The sequence below is a fragment of the Marmota flaviventris genome, chromosome 10 (genome assembly GCF_047511675.1).
Source record: "Marmota flaviventris isolate mMarFla1 chromosome 10, mMarFla1.hap1, whole genome shotgun sequence".
In the NCBI taxonomy this organism is placed as follows: Eukaryota; Metazoa; Chordata; class Mammalia; order Rodentia; family Sciuridae; genus Marmota; species Marmota flaviventris.
Window position 1 is genome coordinate 87,589,154 of NC_092507.1, and position 13,580 is coordinate 87,602,733.

General features: G+C 34.5%; 1 protein-coding gene across 2 annotated transcripts in view; it reads right to left on the minus strand.

Annotated features, from left to right (window-relative positions):
- The window catches only part of Sass6 (SAS-6 centriolar assembly protein), a 47,404-nt gene extending 33,967 nt beyond the window's left edge, over positions 1 to 13,437 (minus strand). For both annotated transcript variants that reach the window (XR_011708887.1, XM_027943113.2), the window contains exons 1-7: positions 13,293 to 13,437; positions 7,701 to 7,761; positions 6,109 to 6,188; positions 5,037 to 5,141; positions 4,047 to 4,218; positions 3,364 to 3,429; positions 2,044 to 2,163 (exon numbers count right to left, since the gene is read on the minus strand). Coding sequence is in view for 1 of the 2 variants with exons in the window: in XM_027943113.2 (XP_027798914.1) it covers positions 2,044 to 2,163; positions 3,364 to 3,429; positions 4,047 to 4,218; positions 5,037 to 5,141; positions 6,109 to 6,188; positions 7,701 to 7,761; positions 13,293 to 13,357 (669 nt within the window). In the remaining variant the exon portion in view is untranslated. The remainder of the gene's footprint in view (positions 1 to 2,043; positions 2,164 to 3,363; positions 3,430 to 4,046; positions 4,219 to 5,036; positions 5,142 to 6,108; positions 6,189 to 7,700; positions 7,762 to 13,292) is intronic.
- Between the last annotated feature and the right edge of the window lie 143 nt (positions 13,438 to 13,580).

The following is a 13,580-nucleotide window of genomic DNA, read 5'->3' on the forward strand; positions in this document are numbered from 1 at the left end:
TACAGGTAGAAGCATATTTGTCAAAAGAATATCCTATGGGGGGTGAGTAGGGAACAATGGAGTAACTTTGGATTGGACAGAGGGGAGGGAGGGAAGGAAAGCGGGTGGGAAAGATGGTGGAATGAAATGGACATTATTACCCTATATACATGTATGATTACACAACCAGTGTGATTCTGCACCTTGCACAGCCAGAGGAATGAGAAGTTGTGCTCCATTTGTGTACAATGTGTCAAAATGTATTCTGTCATGTATAACTAATTAGAACAAATTAAAAGACTATCCTATATAGTCTTAGGGCACACAGTAGTTTTAGGAGAACATCAGATGCAGAAAAATATTTGCGGGATGGATTTATAAGAATTGAAAAACAAACATTAATAGAAAATTCTATGAAAAAGAAAAGTAAATAAGTAGGATCAAGAAAATAATACAGGACTGGGGCTGTGGCTCAGTGGGTTCAATCCTTAATACCACGTAAAAATAAATAAACAAAATAAAAATATTGTGTCTATGTATAACTAAAGAAATTTTTTTTAAATAATAATAATACATAAAAGAAGGGTGATTCTACTTGTTGCTAGGACTTTCCTCACAGAAAATCTACTATTAATATAAAGAAATTATTGTAAAAATAATTAAGACAACTCATATATTGCTTTCTTTTAAATATTTTTTTAGTTGTAGATGGATACAATACCTTTATTTATTTATTTTTATGTGGTGCTGAGGATCAAACCCAATGCCTCACGCATGCCAAACGAATGCGCTATCACTGGGCCACAAACCCAACCCAGTATATATTGTTTTTTAAAAGCATGAGAAATAAGTATGAACAGGCAAAACTAACCAATAATGACAGAAGTCAGATAAGTGATGACCTTCTACAAGAGTATTATATAAGTCAGGAAAGCACACAGGGGAACCTAGACGGGTAGTACAATTTTCCAAATCTTAATTTTGGTGAAAGTTACACATAAAAAAAATCATCTGTACCCTCAAGTGCAAACATCTGGTAAAGTGAATAAAAAATTTTAGTATTAAAAAAGCTATAAAACAGGGGCTGGGGATGTGGCTCAAGCAGTAGCGCCTGGCATGCGTGCGGCCCGGGTTCGGTCCTCAGCACCACATACAAACAAAGATGTTGTGTCCGCCGAAAAACTATATTAAAAAAAATTCTCTCTCTCTCTTCTCTCTCTCTTTAAAAATAAAATAAAATAAATAAAAAAGCTATAAAACAGAAGAAGTCACACTACACAGCAATAGAAAATGATAATTACACAACAAAAGGGAACAAAAGATATTAAAAGGTAATCCTCAAAATAAAAATCATCAAAAGTCATGTTAAAGGTTGCTTATATTCCCTCTAAATCTAAGAAATGTAAATCAAAACAAAGTACTACCGTGATACCTATCAGGTTTCAAATAATAAGGTTAATAATAATAATAATAATAAGGAAATAATTATCTTAGGGATTATATTTAGTATAACTTTTTTGAGTGGCAAATTTACAGTATCCCTCAATATTTTATATAGCTATATTGCAATCTCAACAAAGAATGTCCACTGCACTATTGTTCGTAATAGCCAAAATATCAAAGCAGTTATATATCCTCCAGTAAGTAGATAACATTATATTCGATGAATACTATGCGGCCACTAAAAAGTAATATCTGAACTGATAGAATTATCTCAGGCAAAGTGAAAAAGGCTATAATCTATATATCTAATAAGACTTCAATAATACAGAACAAAATTAAACTCACCATGTGTGCACATATATCTATAATTATAATTTGCATTAGTATAAATAAACAAATATTTACAAGTCACATATTATTTACACATGCAGAGAAAAGTTCAGAAAAGTCACATCAAAATGTTTATAAATTATCTTTTAGTTTAAGTTTGAAAGATAAACTTTCAATTTTTATATACTTCATAATGCTTGAACAATTTAAAGCAAGCATTTATTACTTTTATAATTAACAAAATCAACAGCAATAAAAATTTATTTTTCCAGTTACTTCTAATATTCTTACCTGTAAAGCCTTTTCCTTCTCATTCGTCAGTTCTTGAGAATGCTTATTTGTCAATGATGCTGTGTGTGATTCCCATTCATTCCGTAACTTTTCTAATTCTTGTATTTTTTCTGATAATGTCTATATTAGAATTTGGTACAAAATATTAAGATAATCTCCCGAATATTTTACACTTCTGAATAACACACAGCAATACTTAAAAGGGTATTAAAGAAAGTGAAATTTCAACTTGTCAAGACATACTCAAACCTTTTTTATATTTTTATATTTGATGTTTTATATTTGAGGGAATCAAGATTAGAATAAAAGGAATTTTAGAGCTCAAATGGCCCAAAATTGAGCTTAATTATCTTTAATTAAACTTTTAATTATATCTAGCACTTAGCCTGGAATGGTGGCACATTCCTGTAAACTCAGCTACTGGGAAAACTTGAAAGAGAAAGACTGAAAGTTCCAGGCCAGACTGGGCAACTTAGCAAACCCTGTCTTAAAATAAAAAGGGCTGGAAATGTAGTTCAGTGGTAGAGTGCCCTTGGGTTTAATCTCCAGAAGCATTCTGGTAAGGCAGCAGAACACAACAGACACTAGTATGGCAATATGTAAATCAATGGATGTGTAACTGATGTGATTCTGCAATCTGTATATGGGGTAAAAATGGGAGCTCATAACCCACTTGAATCAAAGTGTGAAATATGATATATCAAGAACTATGTAATGTTTTGAACAACCAACAATAAAAATTAAAAAAAAAAAAAGAAGTAAAGCAACCTAGGTGGAACACTCAACTCATAAAGAGGAGTTAATTTCTTATACATACAATGCAGTAACATGATCCCCAGTATTTTCTGCCTGAAGCCATGCAGCTTATCAGGTAATTTGGGGAAAATGTGTCAATTTAAAGGACCAATGGCAAAAATGCAGTACCTACAACTGAAATGAGATGAAGCCCAGCAGAGGAATTAATTCTAACCACAAGGGAAGAAAGGTTTAGAACATAGGAACTGAAAAGCCATTTTAAGTCAAAGAAATGAGGTGAATAAAAGGAGAGAAGAGAACTAATATATGATAGAAACTAAATATCTTATTTCATGAAGAATTACAGAAAGCATGTCATATTGGAGATGATAGAAGGTTTTAGTGGAATTAAATAAAGGAGAAAGCATGACATTAAGGAAATTAGTAGGTGAAAGGTAGCAAAAAGCAGGGGAAATTCAATGGTAAAATACTTTGAAAGAAAATATAAAGCATGGACTTAATTCAAGAAGCAATTAAGAATCAATATCTGACTGACTTACAAAGACAAAATGAAATATGAATTACCTTTTGTGTCAAGTTCAGTTGTCTAGTAACATCATCTAGTGATTGTGTCAATGATAATATTTCTTCCTATTTATAAAAATAAAATAGTGCAGTTTATAATTTAATTCAATCATCTGTAGCCTTGCTACTCAAAGTATAGTAAAATAAGCACTGGCATCATCCTAAGAGCTTGTTAGATACACAAAATCTCTGATTTTCTAAATCAGAATCTGCATTTTAACAAGATCCCCAGATGATCTATATGCACCATTTACAGTGGAAATGCACTGATGTATAACATTTAACGTAAAAAAATTTCTAAAAACTCTCAAGTGGCAACACTATGATTATTCTTGTGCCATATATCTTATTACACTTTTTAATATTCAAGACACTTTCATATATATAAAATCTCATTAGAGTAGATATTCTCATAGATATATACTAGCTGATGGAATCATGACACAAGTGTTTTAAGTAGCCTGCCTAAGGTTATAGAACACTAGTAAAAATCCTGGGACCTAAGTTTCTCAATTTCTGGTCTAGTTCTATATTTGCTGTACCTCAACTAAATGAAAAACAACAAACTAAGTTCATTACATGTAACAAACCTTTATTCAGAAAACAAAAAATAAGGGCAATCAATGCAGCTCTTTAGTGATTTATCAAAATACTTTGAAAACTAGTTTAAAAGAAAAACTTACCTTACTACATTTCAAACAACCTGCTAGGAATTTCTTTATTTCCACATCATTTCCAGGTAAGAGTTTTAGTGAGAGATGTGTAAGATGCTTAAAAGGATTTGTCTCTATCACATTTAAAAATGCAGGTGAATTATCCAAAATAGCTGCTGGAGAAACTAACTGTAGCAAAAACCTTTAAAAAGAAAATGTCACATTATAACAAACGAATGAAATAATGAAGCTCCTCTTCTTAGAAAGACCAGAAAAGAGAGCACACTGAAATCATAGGGGCTAATGTAAAAGGACTCCCACTGGTAAAAGATAAGTTGGGGTGTTGGGGTGAGAAAGGTTGACAAAACACAGTAAATATATAAAAGTCCTTGAGTTCATAGTGAGAAGGCAGAAAGCAAAACCTAAAACCAAAAATTCATTGAATGCCACAGGAGTAAACAGTTTACGAGTTCCTAACTATAAAAGCTAACAATTTAAAAGTATGAATCAAGCATTTATGTTTTCCTATATGAACTTGCAAAGTCATCAAATAGCCCTGCTTGATAAGGCAAAGTTGATAGAAGAATTATACCAAAGTAGAAAGAATGATAGATTTAGAAAAGCATCATTTTGTAGTTCCTATAGAAATAAATGACTGAAAAAAATCATCAATTCATGAAACCAATATAAGGTTGATGGCAAATGGCTTAGGCATTAGCACCCCAGATATGAACATGTACATACAAAATCTTATATTTCTTGTTTTCCAAGATCAGTAAAAAAGCAAATACTTGATGCTATATTTTAGATAACTTCAGTGGTTTTGTCAAAACATGAGAATTAATAGTTAAATATTTCTGATTTTAATCAAGACTCCTTAAAGTTTGAAATTTAGTGGATCCCTACTCCAGTTTTAAAACAAATAGGGTTACTTAGAATTCATGGGAAATATTTTGCCATCAGCTCGTCTTTCAAAGGCGTCTATCTTGTTTAATAATGTAGTATTCTCATGCAACTTACCTTGGAATTTCTTTAACATGTTCTTGAGTACACTGTTGAAGGAGATCTATAAATTTTTGTGGGAAAGCTAAGAAGTCTACCAGAAGACCTTGCTGGAATTTTAAACTATATAAGAAACAGGAAAAGAATTTTTTTAAAAATTTAATTACTATCTTTTATATAATTAATACCCAAAAAGATTTTTTCTTTACTAAACACCTATTATAATCAAGAACTAAGCTAGTGAATTTATATTTTATAGAATTTACTTAATGAGAGAAAAAAGTACAGAAATTTAGTCAAAGCTAGAAATTTCTGAGCTGTTATATGTAGACTTCTGATATTCTATGAATATTTATTTTCAAAGACATCCTTAATCAAGTGTGGGAGGCCGACATAGCATGTAATCAGCGTTTGCTTCCCCTCCTGGTCAGCTGAGGCACTGTAGGTCACCCTGTGATCTGGTTGCTTTTAAGTAACTGAAGACGGTAGCCAGATCTTGAAGGTAAAGAAAACACAAATGTGTCTCCCTGCATGGGTGTGCCTTCCTACAGCCCCATGGGTTGAGCTATGCTCACTTGTTCCTTTGTGATATTACCCCTTGCCCTGTTTGGGATAAAATGCTCCTTGGAAACGCCCTTTGTGTGTCCCCTGCCTTTGGGTGTGGCCTTGCTAGATGTCAGTCAGCCTGCTGACAGCAGACATCATGAAGCTAGACTCAGCCCCTTAAAACCTGACCCTTTGCCTCATTTGAATGTCTTCTCCTCAATAAAAGGGGTCAGCACTTGCTTTCTCTCTCTCTCTCCTTCTGCAGACCCTTGAGGTCAGAGGAGCCGTCACAGCATCCCCAAAGAAAAAGGTATTTCTGTCTCTTGTGTGGTTATTTCGTGCAGCCCAGTTCCCCTGGAGTGACCCCTGAGTGTTTTAGTGATGTGCAACACAGCAATCAAGTGTACAACAAACAATCCAGTATTCCCAGAATAACTAAAAGTTCTAAATAGGTATGTTTCAAAGAGAATAGTACAAATACATTCATATAACTGAGAAACTTATTCCTAGTTTTAAATATAAGAACAGAAAAAAAATTACTTACCTTTGAAAATCTTCCTCAGATATAATAAGATTATACAGAAAAAATGGATCTGTATCATCAGTCAGACGAATAACCAAATCCTAAAAAGAAGATTTAAAAAAAAAAAAAAATGTTTTCAGAAAATCTTCCCTCTTGAAAGGAAAATTATCCAGTAAGATCAACATATTACCATGATTACTTCAGTTAACTTTGTTTTCTGGTGCTGTTTATTTTTTATTGTTCTTTAGAGACTTAGAATCTTAAACAGGAGTAGATATTCTGCTACTTGAAAGCCTTAGAGAGGTCTGTAAAAGTAAATTAAATACTAGGAATTGAAAGTTTAGGGATATAATCCTATCAGAGGCATAGGGAAATTTAGATGAGTCTTTGCTGCATTATAGCATAATGGCAAAAATATTCTTTACCACTGAACATACTGCATTCAATTATATTTTGTTTCCCTTAAATTAACTAACCTGGTATTTCATAAGCAATAAGTGTATCAACAGGAGAGGAATAATCATCCATCCAAGAGAAGGAAGGAGCTTCTGGGGCTCAGGTAAAAGATAAGTATCGGGTGACATACTGCCAGGTATTCTTATTAAGGGTCTATTCTCTCCTACTCCAGCTGGCTAACCCATCTGTCTTCATTTTTCTAACAAAGTGTGTTCCTTTCATAAAGACTACTTCCCAGGTTATCAAATTTACAGTGTGGCAGAGCATTATAGCAGCCAATGCTGACAGAAACAGACATCAAAATTATGTATGCAAGGAAAATATGGTGTAACTACAAGATGAGCAGGGACTAATAAAGCACTAAGCATTCAGGTTATGAATAAGTTTGAAGTAAAATCTACTCATGACTACCAAGGAACTGCTAGGGCCCTAGAAAAATCTAAGCCATTAATAAGTAGAGCTAGGAAAATGAAGAGGTTCAGCAGGTACAAGGAATAATACCAAAAATGCAATCAATAATCTCCACCCTGGAAAATTAATCACTCAGGTATTTGCTCTGCCTTATAATGCCCCATTGTTAAGCAGCTTCTACTGAAGTACTTCTTGAAATTCACTCCAAGATATTATTAAACAAAACAAAAACAAAAGCTACTACTTAGGTCCTTAAATATGTTCAGGGAAACCTATAACAGAGAAAGCAAATGCTGTATTTCTTAGCCCTCTGGTCTATTTCCTTAGCTCTGTTAATGACTCTTACTTTTGAAGATAAGATGGAACCAATGTTCCAAGTGCCTCTCTTCAAAAGGTAAAGATTCAAGAACATCTCTTTAGTACTTCAATTTATTCTGTTCGCACATTTATAGCATGAAATGCCAATTTTTTAAAGCAGCAGAACATATCCTTGCAACTTTTAAATGTTCTGGGCAAACCTAAGGAGATTGTTACCACAACCCCTAATTCTTCATGTATGATTTAAAAATATATGATATAATTATATTCTAGTTGTCTCAGTAGATTTCACCATCTTAGACTGAAAGTTACAAAATGGCCCAAAATTAAAAAGCAAGATCTAAAACTGAAGACCTCCCGTTCTTGAAAAAACAAAATAATTATCTATAATATTCAGAAATTATCACATTTTGAAAAGCAGTACTAACCTTTCTATGAACTGGATTAGAAACTGATTGCAGTTCAATGCTTACTCTAACATTTATTCTCCTACATGAAAAGACAATGCCAACAGTTAGAAATATTCAGATGAAACAAGTTATCACCATCATAACTACTTTTAAGTCTTAAAAGCCACAAGACTTTTCACAAGACTTTCTACTTATTTTGCTGTGCTGGGGATTAAACCCATTACCTTGCCTTGAGCATGCCAAGCAAGAACTCTACATCCACATCCCCAGCCCAATGAACAGACTTTCAGAAAGCACACTGGATTTGAAGTTTGTTATTGTTGTTCTTCTACTAGGTAACCTAGTAGCTTTTAAAGCTAAATTTTTCTCACCTGTAACATGGGGGACAGGATAAATGGGATAACAAATACGCCTGGTACCACTCTGGTATATAAACATACTGCCCTGATTCTAAAATACCATCTACTGAAAGACAAACCATCAATTTAGTAAAAACTTTTTTCATTAAGAAAAAAAATAGGATTTCAAGTGATCGAACTGACTTATGACACATTACATTTTAAAAACTTAAAATGTAGCTGGACCGGGTAGTACACACCTATAATCTCAGAGACTCCAAAGGCTGAGGCAGGAGGATCACAAGTAAAAGGCCAAGGCCATCCTCAGCAACTTCGTGACCCTGTCTCTCAAAAAAATAAAGAAAGAACTGGGGACATGGCTCAGTGGTAAAAAAAAACAAAAAAAAAAAAAACCCTGGATTAAATCCCCAGTACTGAAAATAAAAAACTTGAAATATGAATATTAGAATGAAGAATATAACATTCTCCCTACTCTTCTGCACACATACATGTTTTTTAGATATACAAACTAAGACTTTTCCACATTCTACTACTTATCTACTACAGAAAAAAAAAAGTATAAATATTGAATCGAGTATTAATGGGAAAACTTGGAAACGATTCTCTAAAATTCAATTGCTTAGATATTTTATCCTCTAATTGGTAACTGTATATTCCTTTAAAATGTGTCATTCTTGTTAAGTTTTTTACTGAAGATATGAGTAAATGCTAAATATTAGTTTATATGAGGAAGTTAAATGTTACCACACTTAACTGTTATCTGAAAAGTAATAGCAGCACTGATCTTCTACACCACAAAGACAGAAAGAATTACTTTTAAAATGAGAATATGTTATTTCTATTTTTCTAGTATTGTAGAGCAATGTATGTGAAACACATCAGAATACCACTTCAATTTCACTTAAATTAAGCTTTCTTGGGAGGAAAAAAACTTCCTAATTTGTAAGACAAGCAAATTCAATCAGATGGTTTGTGAGGATTTTTTTAGTTCTACAATGTCATTATGTCATGTTTGGTTTTCATCTTTCTAAGTTTATTCAAGAACATACTCCCATAGTGATATGAACTGTGACAACTTTTTATGCTTTACAGCTTCACAGTTTTAGAATCAATGTCAGACTTCATAATTTATAGGGAAAAAAATTCAAGAAACATCTATTTAATAAAATGTCCTTTATATGATAATTTACCAATCATATAATTATATTCTTGCATATATTCAAAATGCCTATATGTATTAGATGTTGGAAGGAAATGGAGGCAAGATCCATAAATTAAACATTCTCCATGTTTACTTTGATAACACCATAGAAATATCTTGTAGAGAAGACACCAGGGTGCATGCCGGTAATCCCAGCAACTCGAGTGGCTAAGGCAGGAGGATAGCAAGTTAGGGTCTCACTCAGCAACTCAGTGAGACTCTAAGCAGCAGACCCTGTCTCAAAATAAAAGATTAAAAAAAAAAAAAAAAGAGGTGTGGCTGTGGTTCAGTAGTAAAGTGTCTCTAGGTTCAATCCCCAATACAAAAAAAAAAAAAGTAGGAAAATCTGAGCTTTCAGAAATACCTATCTGAAATCACAAATCTTATTTTCTCTATATAATGGTTAATGACAAAAGACCTATATAAAACAAATAAATAAATCTCAATAGAAGGTATTTCTCATCTCAGTATGTGTCCCACTCTGAATACTATGAATCTACATAACATCCTCCAGGTAGTAGATTTGAACAGGTGTTCTTTTATTTAAAAAAGCATCTTAAACTTCAGACACTAGATAAACTGGATTCTTGCCCACTGCTGTCACCCAGTAGCTGTGATCTTAACCTCTCAATTCAAACAAATGAAAGCTACTCTAGCCAGCTACTATGCCTGGTGCTAGGGATACAAACAGAAACAAACATGGTCCATGTTTTCAAATTGAGGTCAGATTAAATCACTTTTCCACAGATTTGCTTCTGATTATATTTTATGAATTCATGAAAAGGGAAAGGTTACCAATACTAACTGAGTACCTGGTGGACAATTTACATATCTTATTTAACAACAATAATCTTATCTACTTTAACAAATAGTTTAAATCATTCTAAAAAAATTTTTATGGAAGAACACAAGACACATTGCAAAGACTAAATTAGAACTCAGATGTCTCACGTATACCATGCTAATAAATGAATAATTACTTTCAACTTGGGCAACTTTAAAAGATCCTTATAATGAAAAAATTTAACATACACCTTGGAGATTATGAAAGAAAAAGCATTGAGGCAGACAAAATAGCAGGAATAAAGTATGGTGTAGAGAGAGTATGAGATACATTCAGAAAATAACAATAATTCTTTCATAACTAACATACCAGAGTGGATTTTTTTTTTTTTTTTTTTTTTGAGGAAAGAAAACTGGAAAAGCAGGTTGGTAACAAATCATGGACTTCAAAACTTGACATCATTTTCCTCCAGAGTTCCCTGATCATTAATTACCTCTATTCTTAACTGAATTTCTTTCTTCTCTATGACTTTAATAATCACACTATATCAATAGCTAAAGTTTAATGAATGTTTATTATACTCTAGGCACTATTCTAAGCACCTTAAATGTATTAACTCATTTCATCCTCATAATAATCCCATGAGATAGGTACTATTATCATGAATTTAAAAATGCAACACAGAGAAGTTAAATAAATTGTATGAGATCAGGGCTAGGGGTGTAGTACAATGGTGGAACACAGGCCTAGCATATGTAAGGCCCTAGGTTCACACCCTCAGTACACATACACACAAACGCAAAATATCATAAAAAAGCTTCAAAAAAAATTGTACAAGATCAAACAGTGAATAGTGGCAAAACTAGAATTTAAACCAAGGCAATCTGGCTCCAGAGCCCATACTTGTGCTGTGCTGCCTTTCTAAAGGAAATCTTTTGATTTCCCCAATTGAACTCTTGAGTTTCTTGAGGGCCACAACAATCATTGTTTTTTTGTTTGTTTGTTTAGTGAGTGAAGTAAAAGGGAGCATTTCTATCCTTAGCACCTAGGACAGTTTCTGGTACATAGTAGCCATTTGCATCTATTGGTTGAGTTGACTGGCCTTGAATAATTAAAGAAATCTAAGAGGTTGTTCTTCTATAGGTTAGGATTAGTAAATTATTCTTTTTTTTTTTTTTATAAAGAGAGAGAGAGAGAGAGAGTTTTATTAATATTTATTTTTCAGTTTTCAGGGAACACAACATCTTTGTTTGTATGTGGTGCTGAGGACTGAACCCGGGCCACACGCATGCCAGGCGAGCGCGCTACCACTTGAGCCACATCCCCAGCCCAGTAAATTATTCTGTAAAGTGCCAGAGAGTAAATATTTTAGGCTTTTCAGGTTACAGGGTTTCTGTCTCAATTACACATTTCTTTCTTTCCTTCCCTGCAGTTCCTCCCAGAGCCCCACAAATGCTAGGCAACTGCTCTGCCACTGAGAAATATCTCCAATCATCCCCCTGCAAAAAAAAGACACCATAGTACAATTACTCATTTCTACCCTTGTGCAAAAATCAGCCAGAGACAATTTGTAAGCAAATAAACATGGCTATGTTCAAATAAAGTTTTATTTACAGTGGCCCATCTGTCTCACTGACTATTTAGTTTGCTGAATTTTGCTACAGATCCTAAGACTATATGAAAGATTACTAATAAGAAGAATGAAAAAGCTGAAATTATGTTTTAAGATGATAAACTGAGATAACAATGTACAGAAGGAGAAGAGCTAAGAGTTTCAATGTTGGAATCAGAAATGATGATTCCTTTTTCTTTGTATAATCATTGTAGAACAGTGTTGCCCTATTAGATCTGTGACAATGCAGGTCACAAATATGAGCAATGTATGTAATAATTTAAATTTTCTAGAAACCACATTTTTAAAAAGCTTTAAAAAGCAGGTAAACTAATTTTAAGAAAGCATTTTATCTGGCCAAATATATCTCAAATATTGCCATTTTATCAAAATGAAAACTGAGAAAGTTTACATTCTTTTTTCCCCACACAACATGTTTTCAAAATCCAGTGTGCATTTCACACAGCACATCAGTTTGGATGTGGCTAGTGGATACCATACTAGCAGAACAAAAGAATAAAAAAAAATAGGGGGGGGGTGGTGGTTGTTGTTATATAGCTCAATGGTAAAGCATGTGCTTAACATGAGCAAGAGCCCCGGTTCCATTCTCAAAACCAAAAAAGAAGAGGACAAAGAATGACCAAGCCAAATAACAGATCTCCCATATGCACCTTTGGTTTTGGTACCATCTCCTGTCTGGCTTGCCAACTCATTTTAGATTCAATTCTTAATTACATACTACAGTTTAACATTACTGGCAATTCAATAAATCAATGTCATTTTATGCTACACTCTATGCCATTTAGTTTTTAACATACATTTTCCACTTGATCCTCATTAACAACTATGTGGGTAGTATGCTCTATCAATTTCACAGATGAGGAAGCAATGTTCACAGAAGCTAAGAGAGAGTCCATGGGTGAAACGAAGAAAAAAAATTAGATCTCCTGACTTCTAGTCCAGCCTATTTAGGGTCTAGCGGCACCACTACCTTAGTGAACGTTGCAATTTTGCACTTAGTTGAGAGGCTGGCCTGTATTTCCTCTACTGGGCTGTAAACTACACTAAGACCAATGCATGCCCCGTTCTCTGCCAGGTGTTTACAAGGAGGCAACATTTCTTGAGTGAGTTCGCTGAGTTTCCGATTTTCTCATTGTTTTTGATCAATTAAAAGTAATTTTATGAGTAATGTGAATAAGACCACTGAAATTATTTCTTTTTAGTTGAAGTTGAAAAATGTATTCCCAGTATGCTTCAAAGGAGAATGAAAAAAATGGCTGGAGGCTAAGGCCCGAGTTCTCATACTGACCCAGCCACGAGCTCACCGTGAGAGCTGGTGTCAATTAATTTCTCTGGGCCAGAGCTCTTACCTGCCAAAAATAAACATCATCTGCACGGTGCCATTCGGAAGTTAGGATTTTTGACATACTCAAAGTGAGTCGGTTTCCCATTTCCTCATCCCTTTCCTTTCGTCCCCTCTGTAACAGCCGACTCGGGGAAAGACGAAACTAGGAGGTCCCGGCTGAGTGCTAAGTTTCCTAGGGGCCAGCCCGACACCCAACCGCAGGCCGGCGCCCACCGGCCGAAGCCGCCATTTTCCCCATTGGCCCGACCCCAACCGCCACCCGCCGACACTGGGTGACGCGGACCTAACCTTTCCTCGCAGTCTTTGCATTTCATCTGCAGCGGAACTAGTTGCTGGAACAGAACTTGGCTCATGTTGGACCGGCCGCTGTGCGGAAAAGCCAAACAGGCCGGTCCTCGGTAGTAGCCTGAAAGACGTGCGGGTCCTGACAGAGTTTTGAGTTTGGCGCTCGGCTCCCGCGGAGGAGGCGGGGAGAAACAGAGGGAAAACGAAGGAGGTTTGGACCTCACCAGACACCATCAGTCTCTTCCGGTTTTGCTACGGAAGGGATGAGGGCGGGGTACTGTTTCCGAGGAT